Source organism: Dermacentor andersoni, chromosome 8 (genome assembly GCF_023375885.2).
Source record: "Dermacentor andersoni chromosome 8, qqDerAnde1_hic_scaffold, whole genome shotgun sequence".
NCBI classification, from domain to species: Eukaryota; Metazoa; Arthropoda; class Arachnida; order Ixodida; family Ixodidae; genus Dermacentor; species Dermacentor andersoni.
In genome coordinates, this window is record NC_092821.1 from 122,975,706 (window position 1) to 122,992,011 (window position 16,306).

The following is a 16,306-nucleotide window of genomic DNA, read 5'->3' on the forward strand; positions in this document are numbered from 1 at the left end:
ACAACACGCGAAAAAGGCAGTTTTTTTTTCTGAGCCAGTTCTTGTTGGTGTGAAAACTCGTCACATCAAGAGGTAGTGGGTTTGAGTGAAGTGTCAGGTATAACGGTTAAGCCTTTACAGAGTGCAGGTCACTTGTCAAGTGCACAGCCATTCGTGTTCTGTGTCAAGGACAGCTGTGCTGCACCGTCCGTCCGTGATACGACGCCCGTCCGGCCACCGCTCTCTTGTGCCATGCATACGCCGCGGACCAATGGGCAGAGAATTGGGAAACTCCGCTGTGGGACCTCAGTTCAAGTCCCTCCATCGGGCACGCTGAAAAGGCCCCGTGCGGGGCGAGGCTGGAACCTACCCACCAACTGACCGCAAAACGCCTGGTAAGAGGCAAAGAAGGCTTCGCATTAAAGGAACCCTGAAGCTCTTTTTCTAACTAATCACAGAATGGCCTCAATATTAAAGGATGTCGTCTCGCGAATCTCACGGTGCAAACATTTTTCTAATCCTTCAGTTATAAGTGGAGTTAGCATACCCAGTACTTGGCTTTCTCTCTCTTTTCGTCTCCGCTAGCCCACTGGAAGCTACACAGTGGTGAAGCCAAGCCCGGCCAAAAGTTGAGTATCGCAGGGGCAAAAGAGATCATTGCAGCAAGCCGCTGCCACTTCGGATGCCATGCGCAGCTGACACAGCTACAGGCTGCGCAAAGAAAAAATTACTTTCCCAACACTTTTGAGATCACCAACACGCATATTTTTCACTTATTTAACTCAAAATGAGCAGTTAGGTATTACTGAGAATGCTATCGCAATCACGAAATCAGCCAATGGCGTTGGTAGGTCCAGCTGCTTTTGACGGCGCTGCATGATGGCCTTGCGGAAGCGAGAGCAAGCGATTTTTTCGCCGTGTTGCACAGTAGATTGTAAATTCCCTGCTGCATAACATTTCAGTAATATTTGGCTCACATGTTCACAGTGGCCACTACGACAGATCGGCAATGTTTCTTACTGTGTTCAAAAAAGTGTTTCCCTCTGATACATTTTCTGGAATCAGTCTCGTTAACTTCCGGAAATGTACTGCAACGGGAACACGCAGGGAATGGAAGGACGGAAACGTGCGGTCTCGCACCTGGGGGCTCAGCGGTCGAAGGCTTCCCTGGCACAGCTGCTCACACAGTCGCTGCATTGGTGCCAGCGACAGAAGCTGCGCTGGCCGCACGCTGGAGCTCAGGGTGAGCAGCAGGCCACACGCAGCTTGACACACATTCTCGGGACTCTGCAGAATGAAGGCAAAATGTCAGCTTGTCAAATTCGTGTGGGACTAGGCTAGCATGTGCACTGTTATACAGTCGAACCCGGATACATCGAATCGGAAAGGAATCACAAAATAGTTTGATATATAGATAATTTGCTATATAGCTAATTTGATATGCAAAATAAAAAATTTTATATGAGAACTTTCAAGGGGATTTTACAGCTGTTTGATATACCGTATTTACTCGAATCTAATGCACACTTGTTTGTCCAATAAAATGGGTCCAAAAATTGTGTGCGCGTTAGAATTGAGTACGACCCTAAATCTGCGTTACCAGATCGCCATTGCCATTTCAAAATGGCCACCTCATACACGCTTTGAGCCTAGCTATTGTAGCTTCCTTCATGTGCTGCAGTATGTGTTGCACCAAATCTTTCTGTTTTCTGCACTGGTGCTATCAGCATGGAAGTGCCGACTGCAAAGACATGCCGACTTCATCACGATGCCGTAATTAAAAGGAAAGTGATCACGTGTGCGGAGACGGACGGAAATCGGGCTGCATCACGGGTGTTCGGAGTTCTCGAAACTTGTGTGCAGGACTGGCGTAAACAGGAGATGCATTCTCTACGGCGGCTGCTACGTATGGCGCGGCTGCGTGTCACCTATCTTGAAAGCGATCTACGATGGATACACTGTCTACGCATCTAGCGCACCACGCTGTACTCTCGTCGCTTAGTTCACATTGAAGCGAGAGGCCACACAAAGGTCAATTTGCTCCATGATTCATTCACTCCTACTACGGCTGATAAAGAGTTGCCGCGGTCACTGCGCCAGACGTGTTCATGTTTGCTGGTGCGCACATGACACCATATGCTTGTTAATTTAGTTAGTAAACAAATGTTTAAAAATTAACACGGCCTATAAAGCAACTATCCTTACTTTTTGTATAGCTGTCTAGTAATTTCCTATCGCAATCGATGCGTCGCCTTTCAAGCGAAACTGCGACTTCTTAAAAATTTATTGCTACTTTAGTGTATTGGGAGTAAATCTTCGTTTTTCCAAATGAGAGAAAGTTGTATTTCTCAATGAAAGAATGAGGTGCACGGTACTGTAAAGGACTTTTCTTTTTTTAGGTCACGGCAAACGGGTGCGCATTACAATCGAGGGCGCATTAGAATTTAGTAAATACGGTACACAATGATTCGTTAAATGTGGGTTTGATATGTCCGGGTTTGACTGTACTCATAAGCAACAAGGGACAGCACTATCAAATGAACGATTGGATGATATACCAATCTTTTGGCTCACCTGACTTACTGATTCATTGCCAGCTTCTCTGACTGACTGGTTGATCAGCTGGTTGTTTGACTGATTGACCATAGTAATTTCATTTGTTTATCGTTAGATTTATTGACCAATAGAGTCATTGGTGTATCACTTTAACGACTGATTGGTCGATCGGGTTTAACGTCCCAAAGCAACACACATTCTATGGGAAATGAGGGCTGTGGTAGCAGTACAGTTAAATTTTGAACTGGGATTCTTCAGCATGTACCCAACTGTTCGGTGCATATGCGCTTTTTCTGGATTCTGCCCTCATTAGAATGCCTGCTATCGCACCGATGACCTTGGGGCTTAGGAGTGGAAGGCTGTGGTCACTGAGCTACGATGGTGTGTATGCAGTGCTGTCTTGAAAGCAAACTTTAGCGTTAGGCCAATCACGAACTTTCCTATTCAAATATAATAAAACGTTCATTTGGATTTTGCAGAGAAAACAAGAAATTTCTAAATCAACCGAATGCCAAATTACTACAGAATCTATAGAAAAAGAAGAAAGGTAAACAAATGCTTACTACATTAACGTGTCTTTTTACTGAAAAAATCTGCCACCATAGTTTCTATTCTGCCGAAGATTAGCACGGAAGCTACGGTTTTTGTCACCTTGTGACCGATTAGCACCCACAGCAGTGAGGAGCTCACAACTTCCTTCGCAGTGCGGTGCCAGAGGCGCGAGACGTCATTTTATCTGAGTATACATGCTTTTCGCCACTGCACACACACACACACCCTTGTTATTTTGTCACCAGCCAGTCAGAGTGCCACTCTGGACCACATCACGCTCTGCCATGCTGTCACATTTGCCTTCTTGACAGTTCTGCTTAGCCCACGATGCCAACTTGGTGGAATTAAAGAGACACTAAAGGCAAATATACTAAGTTGATGTGGACTGCTTAAATACCTTTCCAGAAACCTTACAATGCTTGTTTTGTGCCAAGAAAAGACTTAATTTATGAGAAAATTGCGTCTGATGGGTCCGAATACAAGCTGCAGCGGCAGATTCGCCGCTGCAGCTGCTTTTTGGTCAAGTGGCGCAGACCGTTGGGGCATCCCGCGAGATCACATGGAAGTTGAATTCTCTGCTACTTGCAGTTTGTGCGAGTTTTGCAAGCCAGCAAAACCAGCACAGCACTACGCGATAAAGTACTGAAACGCGAAAGCTTGGGCGGCGTAGAGTCAAGTTAAAACGAAACCTTTCGGCCGCCCGCATCATTGTCAACGGTAATTTCAACGAGTTCTTTTTTCTGAACATGAAATGGAACTGGACAAGTAGTATTTTATTTGACCTTATAATACAATACGAGGATGTTTTTTGCAAGGAGTAGTTGAGTACTAGTGACAAAATTTAGCCGAGGAGTGCTTTCGTCATTGGCTGAGTGCTTGAATGTCCCGGGGGGAGTCTCTAATCACGTCCTGCATTTACCTCGATTTCGCGATTATTAAGGCTCTGTTCGCGATAATATTGATGCCTTAGAGATTCTTGAGCACTAATCTACCACTTTAGCTTGACTAGTATTTCCCTTTAGTGTCCCTTTAACCCTTTGAGGGTCAATGACGTAAATATAAGGCGCTGCGAACAAGTCCAAAAATGGTCGATGCCGTATATTTATGGCGCCGTCTGTATGTTTAAAAAGCATGCCAATTTCCAAACTTCTTCTTTTCTGTCATGTGCTGCCACTATGTGAGAATACAAGGAATTTTTTTCACGTGCCTCCCGCTCTCGGTTTTTGTTGCATGGTTTGTTTTAGCGCTAGTTTGCTCCCGCGTGTCTATATACTACCGCGCTCGCCTGGGCGGCGGTTAGGGTTTTGTTCCGCATGCGGTTTTAGCTTCTTGCGCTTGCAAAACTGATTGCTATTTCGTTACTAATCGCTCAAAGGGCGACCGCCTCTTTCTCACTCGTTTAGTGCTCACAGGGGTGCGCATAGGATGGATGCCACCGTGCATGCGTTTCAGTTGCTTCTTTTCTTTCTTCTTTTTTTTGACAATCGCGAAAACTAATTGCCTTTGGTTGGCAATAAGATGAAGACTAGCGGAAGTTTGTCACAGGTAGCACTTTTTTGACGGGCACACAACCACACAGTTTTCTTGAGTGCGCGCACCTATGCAGTTCAATTACGCTATGGATGTACATACTAGATATTGGCGTGAGAGCAGGAACATTTGAGTCTTGCGAAATATTCTCGTGTGCGCACATTCAAGGCCTTGAACTAAGTGTATAAAAATGCATCAAATTTTTTATTCTTATAAGTTTATTTCCTTTTTTATTGTTGTTATTCATGAATGAAGAGTACATATATACCAACGCAAAATATCTTTTTCTCACTTTACGGTCACCCTAGAAAAATTGCGGTAAATTTTTTTCGAAATAAGTCTCTAAGAAGAATAGGAATCTGCAATAAAAAAAATTGACCCTGGGTGGTCGCATAAGGCGAAAGAAATCAACCCTCAAAGAGTTAAGAATAGTGTCTCTGGTAGAACATTACAATGGATGGTCATCCATCACTACGTAGTAGCAGAGTTGCTTTTCGTCCTCGATGGCTTTTGACGTCCTGCGTGTTGTGCCTTGCGCCGAATCAAAACGACGCCACTGCTTGCCACAACCGCTGTGAATGAATCTGTGGTTGCTGCTGATGCAATCGCCAATGGTGACTGTGCGGTCCTGAAGAGATGCAGTGTTAAATGCAAAAATAAAAAGGCGTGAAGCGCTTTCATGTTGTTTCCATACGGTTCCTGTGGATGAATATGGCGATGTGGACTCCACTGCCTCATTTTAATTGGATGCTAGCACTGCTTTTTGCTCTTCTACGTCGCACCATTCGCCATGCCCTGTACTAGGCGCACCCCAAAGGTGGTCAGAGTCAACCGCTACGCGGCCAAGTATGTCCAAATTGACGAGTTTGACGCGATTAAACAATGCATACACTTGCCGGGACCAGAAGGAGAGCCTAGATTATCAGATTTCTTTAATTATTGATAGTCGAATCGTCGAGATTTTACGGTACACCTCAAGCACAGAAAAGGTGCTAGCCAATTAGTGAGGAAAAGGCCAGTGAAGCTAAACACGTCAACCCACCTGTTCGAGGATTGGAGGCAAAGTGGCCTCCACCAGGAGTTCTGTGGGCGGGGCCTTGCTTCCCAGATAAGCACACAGCAATCGCAGAGAAGCCAACAACTGTGTCTGTCTGAGCCGCATGAAAGGGGGAAAGCCACACATAGTAGCTCACCTTTACATTTGAACTAAACCTTGCGCTCAACAACAACTCTGCTTCATGTCATGCAAAGCAATCAATGCAGAGAAGCTAAGAGGGACACTAAAGGCAAAACATTCTGTCACACTTGTTACAGAAATAGTGCTAAAAGACGTCCACCGTGTCCCTTTTAGTGAGGAAAGAGCTTTTGTAAGTGAGAACATGGTGCAAACATAAAACACTATTGACGCTGCCACTGCAAAAACACAGTACCTACCACATGTAATTTCTTGCGTCACTGAAAAGTGATAAACAGTGGTCGATCGATCATAGTCCCAAGACATTAATTACACTGCATTTCATCATGCAAGATGATGAAGGGTTTTCCCTAAATTTATTGTATTTTCCTGTGTCATAACTCGCCGGTTTAACCTCTTCACACAGATCTGTATAGGCACTATCTGCAGGGGTGCAGCACCGTCTATGTGAGGCCATTTGACTCAAAGCAGGCAACAGCACCGTGCAAAGCATGGCCTCTCAGATTGCGGGCTCAGCGTGGAATTCATGAGCTGTGGGAGCATGAACGTGGGCCACTGTGATGAGTCTTTGGAGATGAGCATTTCAAAACATGCGTGTGCTTAGATGGTGCGCTCAGTAATGTCACTGTCTCTGTTTCCTGCCACAATTTCGCCCTTTCTATTTTGCAAAAGCTGTAGTGCCCTCGTCGTGGTATCACCAACTCGACGATTGTGTGGGAGATGGCAGAAGGCGATGTGTGCTGACGTGCGGCCCTCTATTTGTCACAAGCAAACTTAACTGTGGAAGAAGAGTGCAGCTCTTTCACATACAACCTTCTTCGTGGCTAAGTCATCTCCTGGCACAAAATGAAGGTCATGAAGTTTCTAGAAGGGCAATTTAATAGCCAAGCCTCACATTCAATGCCTGGCTTTGGTGATCCTTCAAAGGGAGGAGCTACTGCAACTCGTAAGAATGGTCTCACAGTCAGCACTGCAGCAATTACATAAGATCATTCCTCGGCATCTATCAACAACACACTCACACATTTGCGATGTCAGTCGTTCGCATAGCATCTGTGTTCGCAAGCAGCTGGCGTCCGTAGATGGCAGCCTGGCACAACCTGCAAGTAAAAGACGTCTTCAGTGGAAGCTTCAAGCTGCAAGTGAAATGTTTCACTACCCAGTCATCTCTGAAAGCGGAGACATTTTTCATATCAGTGGTTCGGGAAAAAGGTATGCGATACAGCAGGGCTTATTGTATCATTCTGACTCCTAGAGTATAACTGTTAGACAAGGCAGTTTGGTACCGCTGTGCATGAGAAGGCTTTTTTTTTATGATGCACAATGACACTTTACTTCAAAAGGTGTATGCAGCTAAGCTGAAGGCAAAGAAAGTTAGCAAGAATAGTCCATGCTATACAAGCTGCACTTTAAGGCTACATTGTTTAGGATGACACCAGGTAGTATACAAACTGTTTAAAGTCCACTTCCGTTAATCTGACTCTGACGGTATTGATGAAACTGTTCGAATTATCTGGCAAGTCAAATTAAATAAGATGTAGACAAAGCACCAAAACACAATGCCAATTCATTTAGAAGTGTTTGCTCGAGTTTAACACACCCCACAATCAAATGCACGCCTGTTTTCTGTGTGTCCAAAGCAGAAAACTAATGTAGAGATAACATTAAACCTCCTAAACAAAGTAGAAATCTAATGTGGACTGAATTCTTTAGCAAGAAAAATTGGCAAGGGTATAATATCAGTTGCACAGTGGCAGCCAGCTTTCTAAGTTCAGCTTCGCAGCAGTACGTTTGTGTTAAAGCATACTAAAGTTGCAAGGCAGTTTTGGTTTCGTATCCGATTGCACAATTTTCTTAAATAAAGAAAGAGTCGCACCTCTTAATTGGGTAAATACCATAATCAGCCATTGTGAGCTACGGTTATTGCTTGAATATATACTTGGGCAGCCAAAAATTGACGTTTTCGACAAGAAATGACATGCGTTCAAAGCATTCACTGCCTCATAAGCTCTGCCGAGACAGATGCTGCCAATAAAAGGGTCACTATTGGGGTCACCACAAGGGTCAGGTGCATGAGTGCTGACTGGTCAAGTTCAAATTATCCAGGGAACGCCAATTTAGGGATCGAAATAATGAAAGTTTGGGACCATAGAAGTACATTGGCATCAGCCGGGACTATTGGTGGGGATCGAATAGACGAAGAAATCGGATTAACCGGAGTCCAGTTAACGGAAGTCTACTGTATATCTAAATGGCACTCAATAAGCACTGTCCACAGTAGAGCTGTGCATGGGCTGTATTAATGGGTGAGGGGCCTGACCTGTTGCTTGCATCATAAGCCCAGCTGAGCCCAACAGTAATGAAGAACGAGCCCAGCTGGAGCCCGGCTCAGTTAGGCCTTTGTTGAGGTGATATTCTTCCTTTTTTAGATTAAGTGAAATTTCATTTACCACTTCGAATAAATCTAATTGAACATATAAAGAAGAGTATATTTGTAAAACACACTGAACCACATAAGTCAACACGCAGCAAGTTGTTCAGTGCAAACAAATTCAAAGTCTTCAAACAAATTATGCATGTCCTTTTTGAGGACCAATTTGCCATGTTCAGAACTTGACTCGGGCTCTGTACTTGACCTGGGCTGCTCGATAATAAAATGCAGTCTACTGGCCTGGGCACAAGTCGAGATGAAGTCGGACTGCCCGAGCCTGGCCAGCAGGTCTAGTCAGATCCAAGCTTTTAGGCCACCCGGAGCCCATGCAGACCTCTAATCCATAGCACAAAGTAGTATCAGTGCACTATTAATACCATTTACTGCTTAATGAAGGCTTTGCTGAACACCATAAACATAGACATATTCAAAATTATTTCTGCAGCTTATAAGTATTTGGCGGTCTGATATTTCCTCTGCATTTATGTGCCTGATGATCCGGATGATCTGGATGTGCCTGATGATCCGGATGATCTTTAGTTTCTGATAATCTTCTGCATTTGTGAAAAGTAGAAACGTAAATGCAGGACAGCTGCTGTCCATCACCTGTCATCAATGTACGTCTTCTGTTGTCCTTTGTGACCATCATGAACAGCAAATACCACTTGTTCTCAATGTGCATACCTTGCTCTGCTGTGTTGCGAGCATGGATGGTATCCATCATCTGTTGTCTATGTCCACCATCTGCTACACTGTGTGGCCACCATGAACAGTATCCATCGTTTGTTGTCAATGCCCATGGTCTGCTGCATTGCACAGCTTCCATGAACAGTATCCATCATCTGTTGTCAATATCTATCATCTGTTACACTGTGTGGCCACCATGAACAGTATCCATCGTTTGTTGTCAATGCCCATGGTCTGCTGCATTGCACAGCTTCCATGAACAGTATCCATCATCTGTTGTCAATATCTATCATCTGTTACACTGTGTGGCCACCATGAACAGTATCCATCGTTTGTTGTCAATGCCCATGGTCTGCTGTCTTGCACAGCTTCCATGAACAGTATCCATCATCTGTTGTCAATATCTATCATCTGTTACATCAATGCCCATGGTCTGCTGTACTGCACAGGTTCCATGAACTGTATCCATAATCTGTTGTCAATATCTATCATCTGCTTTGCTGTGTGGCCACCACGAACAGTATCCATTGTCTGTTGTCAATGCCCATGGTCTGCTGCATTGCACAGCTTCCATGAGCTATTTTAATGCTCTTCACTTATGTGTCAAAGCAGTGTCGGCTTTACCAGAAGGAACAGGAGCACATCCAAGAACTGACCTTGTGGCGGTAATGTGCACCAGGTTGGTGTCTAGATGAGGAGCCAATCGCCCCAGAGCTTGCAGCAGGGCGGATAGGTTGTGTAATCGTTCAACGGCAGTAGCCCCATGTGGTGACTGGTAATGGCTGAGCTCTGGATCCAGCAGCTCCATCTGTGCAAACAGCCACAGCACCAGTTTTGAACACTACAAGCTAAGCTGTGTGTGCCAAGTGCGCACAATTATGAGTTCTCGTTTTTTAATGCATGCATGGTGGGCGTAAGGTTGAAGCTGCCTTTAGTTTTTGCTTCATACTAGGTAAGATGCACGCCTTGCACATAGTCTGAGGAAGTATATACCATTAGTGTCCACCCAGTGGATATGTTCATTTCATCCGCAGCTGAAGTGCTGATTGGCTGGGGGCGCCTGTCTCCTTCTCATGCATACCCCAGCCCAGGCAATTAGAGCTTCAGCAGCAGATGAAATGGACGTCTCCACTAGGTGGACACTTACAGAATGCCTCCCCCCCCCCGCCCCCACGGGAAATGGAAACAAAGGTAATTTGATTCCCGTTTCACAAACACTGGGCTGAATACCACTTAGAACACCATTCCTAGATCAATGGCATTAATTACGTGTCCATACTTCTGGTCCTCGAGGTTATCGTCATCACTGCCATCATAATCACCATCATTGGGAACCACAGCAGAGTGCACCAGCACACAAATATTGCTGCTCCGATGCACACAATGCGTGCACGTGATGAACCTATAAAGAAAGGGGTCAGACAAGGAGACACAATCTCTCCAATGCTATTCACTGCGTGCTTGGAAGAAGTATTCAAGCTATTAAAGTGGGAAGGTTTAGGAGTAAGGATCGACGGCAGATACCTCAGCAACCTTCGATTTGCCAATGACATTGTTCTATTCAGCAACACTGCAGACGAGTTACAACAAATGATTGAGGACCTTAACAGGGAGAGTGTAAGAGTGGGGCTGAAGATTAATATGCAGAAGACAAAGATAATGATAAATAACCGGACAAGGGCACATGAGTTCAAGATCGCAAGTCAGCCTCTAGAGTCTGTGAAGGAGTACCTTTACCTAGGTCAACTAATCACAGGGAACCCTGACCATGAGAAGGAAATTCACAGAAGAATAAAAATGGGTTGGATTGCATACAGCAGACATTGCGAGCTCCTGACAGGGAGCTTACCGTTATCATTGAAAAGGATAGTATACAATCAGTGCATTTTACAGGTGCTGACATATGGGGCACAGACTTCGAGACTGACAAAGAAACATGAGAACAAGTTAAGGACTGTGCAAAGAGCGATGGAACGAAGAATAACAGGCATAACTTTAAGAGACAGAAAGAGAGCTGTTTGGATCAGAGAGCAAACGGGTATAGACAATATTCTAATAGACATTAAGAGAAAAAAATGGCACTGGGCAGGTCATTTAATGCGCAGATTAGATAACCGTTGGACCATTAGGGTGACAGAATGGGTACCAAGAGAAGGGAAGTGCAGTAGAGGACGGCAGAAGACTAGGTGGTGCGACGAAATTAGGAAATTTATGGGTGCTGCTTGGAATCGATTGGCACAGGACAGGGGTAATTGGAGATCGCAGGGAGAGGCCTTCGTCCTGCAGTGGACGTAAAATAGGCTGATGATGATGATGATTTCTACTGGCATGCCCTTTGAAATGTGGTGGCGACAAATAGTCACATAGCCTTCTTCAGCTAATCTGATATATTATATACACGCATAGCAGTTTAGCATTTTGCCTATCTCTCTTTGTTCTCTTCATTAAAACTTCTATCTCTACATTGTACAGTTACTGATGCCTGTAATGACTACAGTTCTATGAATCTATTTCTTGCAGTTTTTTCCTACTAACAATATAAATGTCTCTTTAATGCTTCCATCCACATTGAATCCCAATGCTTCTGGAAGGTAGATGTTTCCTTTTGGTCTTTCTGGGTGAATATCTTGGCATTCCATTGTGATGTGCACAGTCGTTTCTGGACTTTTTCTGCTGCAGACACATGCCTCATCCTGTGGCGAATATCTGCTCCGGTATGTTTTTGTCCTCAGGACCGAACCAGCTTGGGTCTCCAATACATCAGGCAGCATTGTGGCGCCATCTATGAGGCTCTAGTACCACACCAAGGCCAAAAGCCCGGATTCATCAAAGTGGGTATAGGGCAGGCAAATAAATGCTCCTGCACAAAAAACAAAAAAAAAGAAAGAAAAAGCAGCTCTCACCACTTGTGTGCAAATGTCCTGGGGCGACAGTTCAGCTGCCTTGGAGACCAACGCCAGCTGGGGTTCCAGCAAGGACTCGGCTGCGCTGCCCTTTCCCTGGCAGCAGCGGGCCAACAACCGGGCCACCAGCGTCTGCAGCAGCGGCCGGTAATTGTCGGCCGACCGGTGCGCCGCCAGCCGGGTCAGCAAGGTGCCCCACATCTCCAGGCACACGCAGTACCGCTCCACACTTGACTGCAGTCACAGGGCAGCGTTTCTTGTGCACGGTGAACCCAGCAAGTAACATTTCATTTCGAGGCTCGAAAGCAGCGGGCCACTCACCTCTCGGAAGGTGTAGTCGAACAAGAGAGACAGCAGCTGGAGAAGTGCGGGACTGTTGTCTTCGAAACAGGGCAGGCTTGCCCCGACGAAGAGGCGCAGGAACTCGATCAGCTTGTCAAGGTAGCTGCACACCACAGCTCGTCAAAACAGGGGAGCCGACTTGGGTAGTAATAAGCTGTTGCACACAGAATGCTTAGTTAAATTCTCACGGCTTGGGTTCTTCTGAAAAAACACTTGAATCGTGCATAAGGGGAAGATCTACCTCGGAAGCTCCGATGTATCCTCCTATACTATGCATGAGAATGGAGACAGTGCGTTGTTCGGCATGCATTGCACCGTGCGATGAGATTCGTTGCATTTAAAAGAAAGGAGTTAAGATCGGTCAACTGTATGGAACAAATCTTTTAATCAGGCCATCATTTCTTTTTTATTATATGAACTGTTGAAAGTTGTAAACGTTAAGAATACCCAAGCGTCAAGCTTACAACTCTGTAACCGCTCAGTAAAAAAAGAACAATATTGCATTTCTTTTAACAGCACCTGTCCAAACATCTCAAATGGACATAATTACTATTATTAATTACATAAATGTACTATTATGTACCACTCTGTAGTATACCACTAATTTGTGAGTAAGACTATTGGAAAAACCTCGTAAACACTGTAATAATTTCACATAGACCGCAAGTTAATATATTGCATTTGTCCACTTTTGATGCTCTAACAAGTGGAATTTACAGAACTACATCTATTTTTGATGCAGGGTTAGACATTTACGAACTTCGTGCTTCAGCTTTTATTAAGCTTACTGATTTTCCACAATTCTTATAAAGAGCTATGGAACCCTAAATCAAAGCTCTGCTTCCTACAGCCAATAGAATTAATCTTTCTCTCTTAAGTGCAACAAATTTAATTAAAATTGGTTAAACAGTTGCCTAGTGAGAGTATTTCTACATTTCACACATATTTGAATATGGTAGTTGGAGTTGACAACAAGGTAAAGCTTCATCAAAGGGGGATCCACATTTATATAAAAAGTACAAATGTAATACAGTCGAACTTAATTATAACAAAGTTGCATCAGACACGAAAATACCCTCGTTATATCCCATATTCGTTATATGCATGCATTATTTATATGCCAATATCGGCTAGAGACAATTTATATTTGCTTTATTATCTCCGACGATTCACTGTATGTTCTAATATCAAGTTATCAGGTTACCAGTGTAACTTGAAAAGTGCAAACTGTAACAACACGTGGTTGCAGAGAAATAGAAAGAGGGTACATTTAAAAAAATATTTTAGATGTTGTAGCCAGAGTAGTTCCATTTGTCACCAAGAGGTGGCCCTGCTGCGGCAACTGAAGCGCCACCTATAAACTGTAACGTGCCATACATTGCTATGCCTGAATGCTGCCGACCTGTTCTGTGCAGAGACAGCAAAAGTGGGAGAAGTGGCAGCCTGCAGGGCACCGACAGCAAACTGCTGAAGCAATTGAAGGCAGTCAGATCCTAGGTCAGCTGCCGTAGCCCGTGCCAGGGCCTCGCACAGGCAGCTTAGAGATAAGACGCCCAGCTCCTCGGCATCAACCTGTCATGGAAAAACACCACCAACAGTAAACGAGTTTCAAAAATGTTTACGAAGCGTGCACGTTGAAGTTTCAAATGAACATAACAAGCAATGCTTAAGGCCTCATCTTTTGTTTTTGAGAACGCGACAGCACATCATCATCGATGTGTATTATGACGCAATTCGCAAGCTTGTATATGTTTATTGTGGCTCAATCTAGCGACACTTGTGATGATTCTGGTGCTCTGTGGCAGAAGATTCAATGCCTATGACACCAAGTAAGGAACGGTGCGTGCTAAGATATGCAACATACCTTCCCTAGCAAAATTTGGGCTTGAAATACAGTCTACGCTCGTTACAATGGACTCACGTGCAACAGACTTTCCGATATAACAGACCATATTTCAGCCTTAGTTTGTTCCACCTATTTTATTAATGCAACGAAGATTGCTTTTAACGGACTGCACTACAGCAGATTATCGGCTACAGTGGACGAAATTAGCAGCAATTTTTCCTGTGTCATACTTTTGCCGTGTCGACATGACACGAGCTGACATGACATGACACGAGCGCGAGGCATGGGAGGGGGCGGAGGCGGGAGAGAGAGGGGGTTGCTAATCAGGCGGCTGCTGCTTACGGCATATCTTGAAAGCAATCTGCAATGTGTACAAAGTGTGCCCAGTGCCAGTAGCTTCGTATGCGCCGTGCTTTCAACGTTTAGTTCACATTGAAATGAGAGACAGCATGAAGGTCAATTCGCTTGCTGCTGCTACTGCGCTTATTTTGCTTAATTCGCTACTGCAATCAATGCTTAATCTTTCGGGCGAAACTGCGACTTTTTCGTCTGTTTTTTACTTTGGCCGTTTGTCACTCACTCTCCGCAGTAAAGGTGTTAGACATTGCGACGAAACTTTCAGAAGTGAGCCGTTTCGTATATTACGGACTTCGGATAAAACGGACGTTTTTGTCAAATTATCACAGTCCGTTGTAAGAGTCGGCTGTAGTTGGTTGTTCATGTTGAAGAAAAACGAGTGGCGCAAAACGAGGCAGACAAGAACACAAACAGAGGGGGCGCACGGTTATGTTTTTGTCCCTGTACTATGGCATCAGCTTTCACTGCGACAGCCATACAAACTCATAGCTGACCTCAAACATAGAGCCAGCATAATGCGACGTGAGGAACACAAATGAAGGATTACTGGTAAAAAAAAAACAAAAAAACATGCATACAGGTTGCTGTCTGTTTGAATGAGATATACACAAGGCAAAGTTTATTTTATGATAGTTGGTAATCGTTTGTTAAAAAGCAAGAATCAGGGACTGTGAGACTAGTCGCACTGCTCGCGAATTTCAAGCATGCTGCTACACGCCGACCTTCACCAGACAAAAATGACTGTGAAACTTCTAACAGCATAAGAGCTTCGCTGTAAAAAGGAAACAGTTTGAAACGTTTACAGTTGAACCTCATTGTAATGAAGTCGTATCTGACATGAACACACCTTCACTATATGCGATATTCGTTATAAGCATATGTACAATATGCATTCATACTGGTGAGAAAGCTTTTATATTGTGACGTTATATTCGTTAATTCGTTATATCCATGTTCGTTATACCGAGGTTTGACTTACCTGTGCTTGTCCCTCCAGTGAAGACGAGGCCGCAGCCGCAGCACAGCAGCAACACAGGGCATCCATGAGCTTGGGGTCCACAGCTGACAGGGGCAACCAGCTCAACAGGTGCTCGGTGCAGCGAAGAGCCTGGTGCGCGTTCCCGCTGTCACCAGAGCTGCTCTTCAGCACACCTGGGTTCACATAACGTGGAAAAAAAAAAAAAATTGGCAGTGGGGCAGCTTTCCATCTTTCCATTGACGCTAGCTCCAGGTGCACTCTTTCCTGTGCCCCACACAGCTTGCACCACACAGTTCGTGAAAGTCCAGCACACACGCTGGTACTATGCGACAGGAAACAGCAGATATGCATTTTACGATACTCAGTAGCAGCCCACATTTTAAGTCCCCCCGCAGGACAAAGGCCTCTGCCAGAGAATTTCAGTACAGATTAGTAGCTTGACCAGTTGGTTGATCATGACAGTGTTTGATTAAACGAGGACAGAAGAATAGAATGACGAGAGACACACACACACAGTGCTTGTGTTGTTTATTAAGTACACCGTGCATCTTATCCCCAACTACTCCTGCCCTGCATCAGCTAAAATCATCTTACGCCTGCAAATGTCCTAGTCTACTCACATTGTCTAAACTTCTGCATCGCGGATCACGTTTCTCTCCAGCATAGATCACTATATTTATCAGTGGTCCATCAGAATTTACCCTTTATAGATAGGACTTGTTAGGTTATGGGGCTTGGTAACGTGTTTTAAGAGTGGCCAAACTAATCCTGGGCCCATATTTTGTAACGTTTCACTTCATTTCCCATTCTTTTCTTATTATGCAGCATGCTGAGTGACCAATGCCAGCGATAAAGATGGCTGAGCCAATAACGAAGAGCGAAAAGAATAGAAATGAAATGAGACATAAAATATACGGCCCCGGACCATGATTAAGAGGAGGCCTTAGCT

General features: G+C 44.5%; 1 protein-coding gene and 1 long non-coding RNA gene across 2 annotated transcripts in view; one reads left to right on the forward strand and one right to left on the reverse strand.

Annotated features, from left to right (window-relative positions):
• LOC129384304 (uncharacterized) lies at window positions 1-11,952 on the forward strand. Its single transcript, XR_008612039.1, has 4 exons — window positions 1-374; window positions 1,087-1,222; window positions 11,663-11,761; window positions 11,864-11,952. It is a non-coding gene; the product is annotated as an uncharacterized lncRNA (long non-coding RNA).
• Window positions 1-16,306, reverse strand: part of ebo (exportin ellipsoid body open) — a 38,471-nt gene that overhangs the window by 10,219 nt on the left and 11,946 nt on the right. Inside the window, exons 6-13 of the mRNA XM_050176632.3 lie at window positions 15,358-15,530; window positions 13,578-13,747; window positions 12,155-12,278; window positions 11,834-12,067; window positions 9,587-9,738; window positions 6,835-6,912; window positions 5,660-5,768; window positions 1,120-1,266 (exon numbers count right to left, since the gene is read on the reverse strand). Of these exons, the coding sequence (XP_050032589.1) occupies window positions 1,120-1,266; window positions 5,660-5,768; window positions 6,835-6,912; window positions 9,587-9,738; window positions 11,834-12,067; window positions 12,155-12,278; window positions 13,578-13,747; window positions 15,358-15,530 (1,187 nt within the window). The remainder of the gene's footprint in view (window positions 1-1,119; window positions 1,267-5,659; window positions 5,769-6,834; window positions 6,913-9,586; window positions 9,739-11,833; window positions 12,068-12,154; window positions 12,279-13,577; window positions 13,748-15,357; window positions 15,531-16,306) is intronic.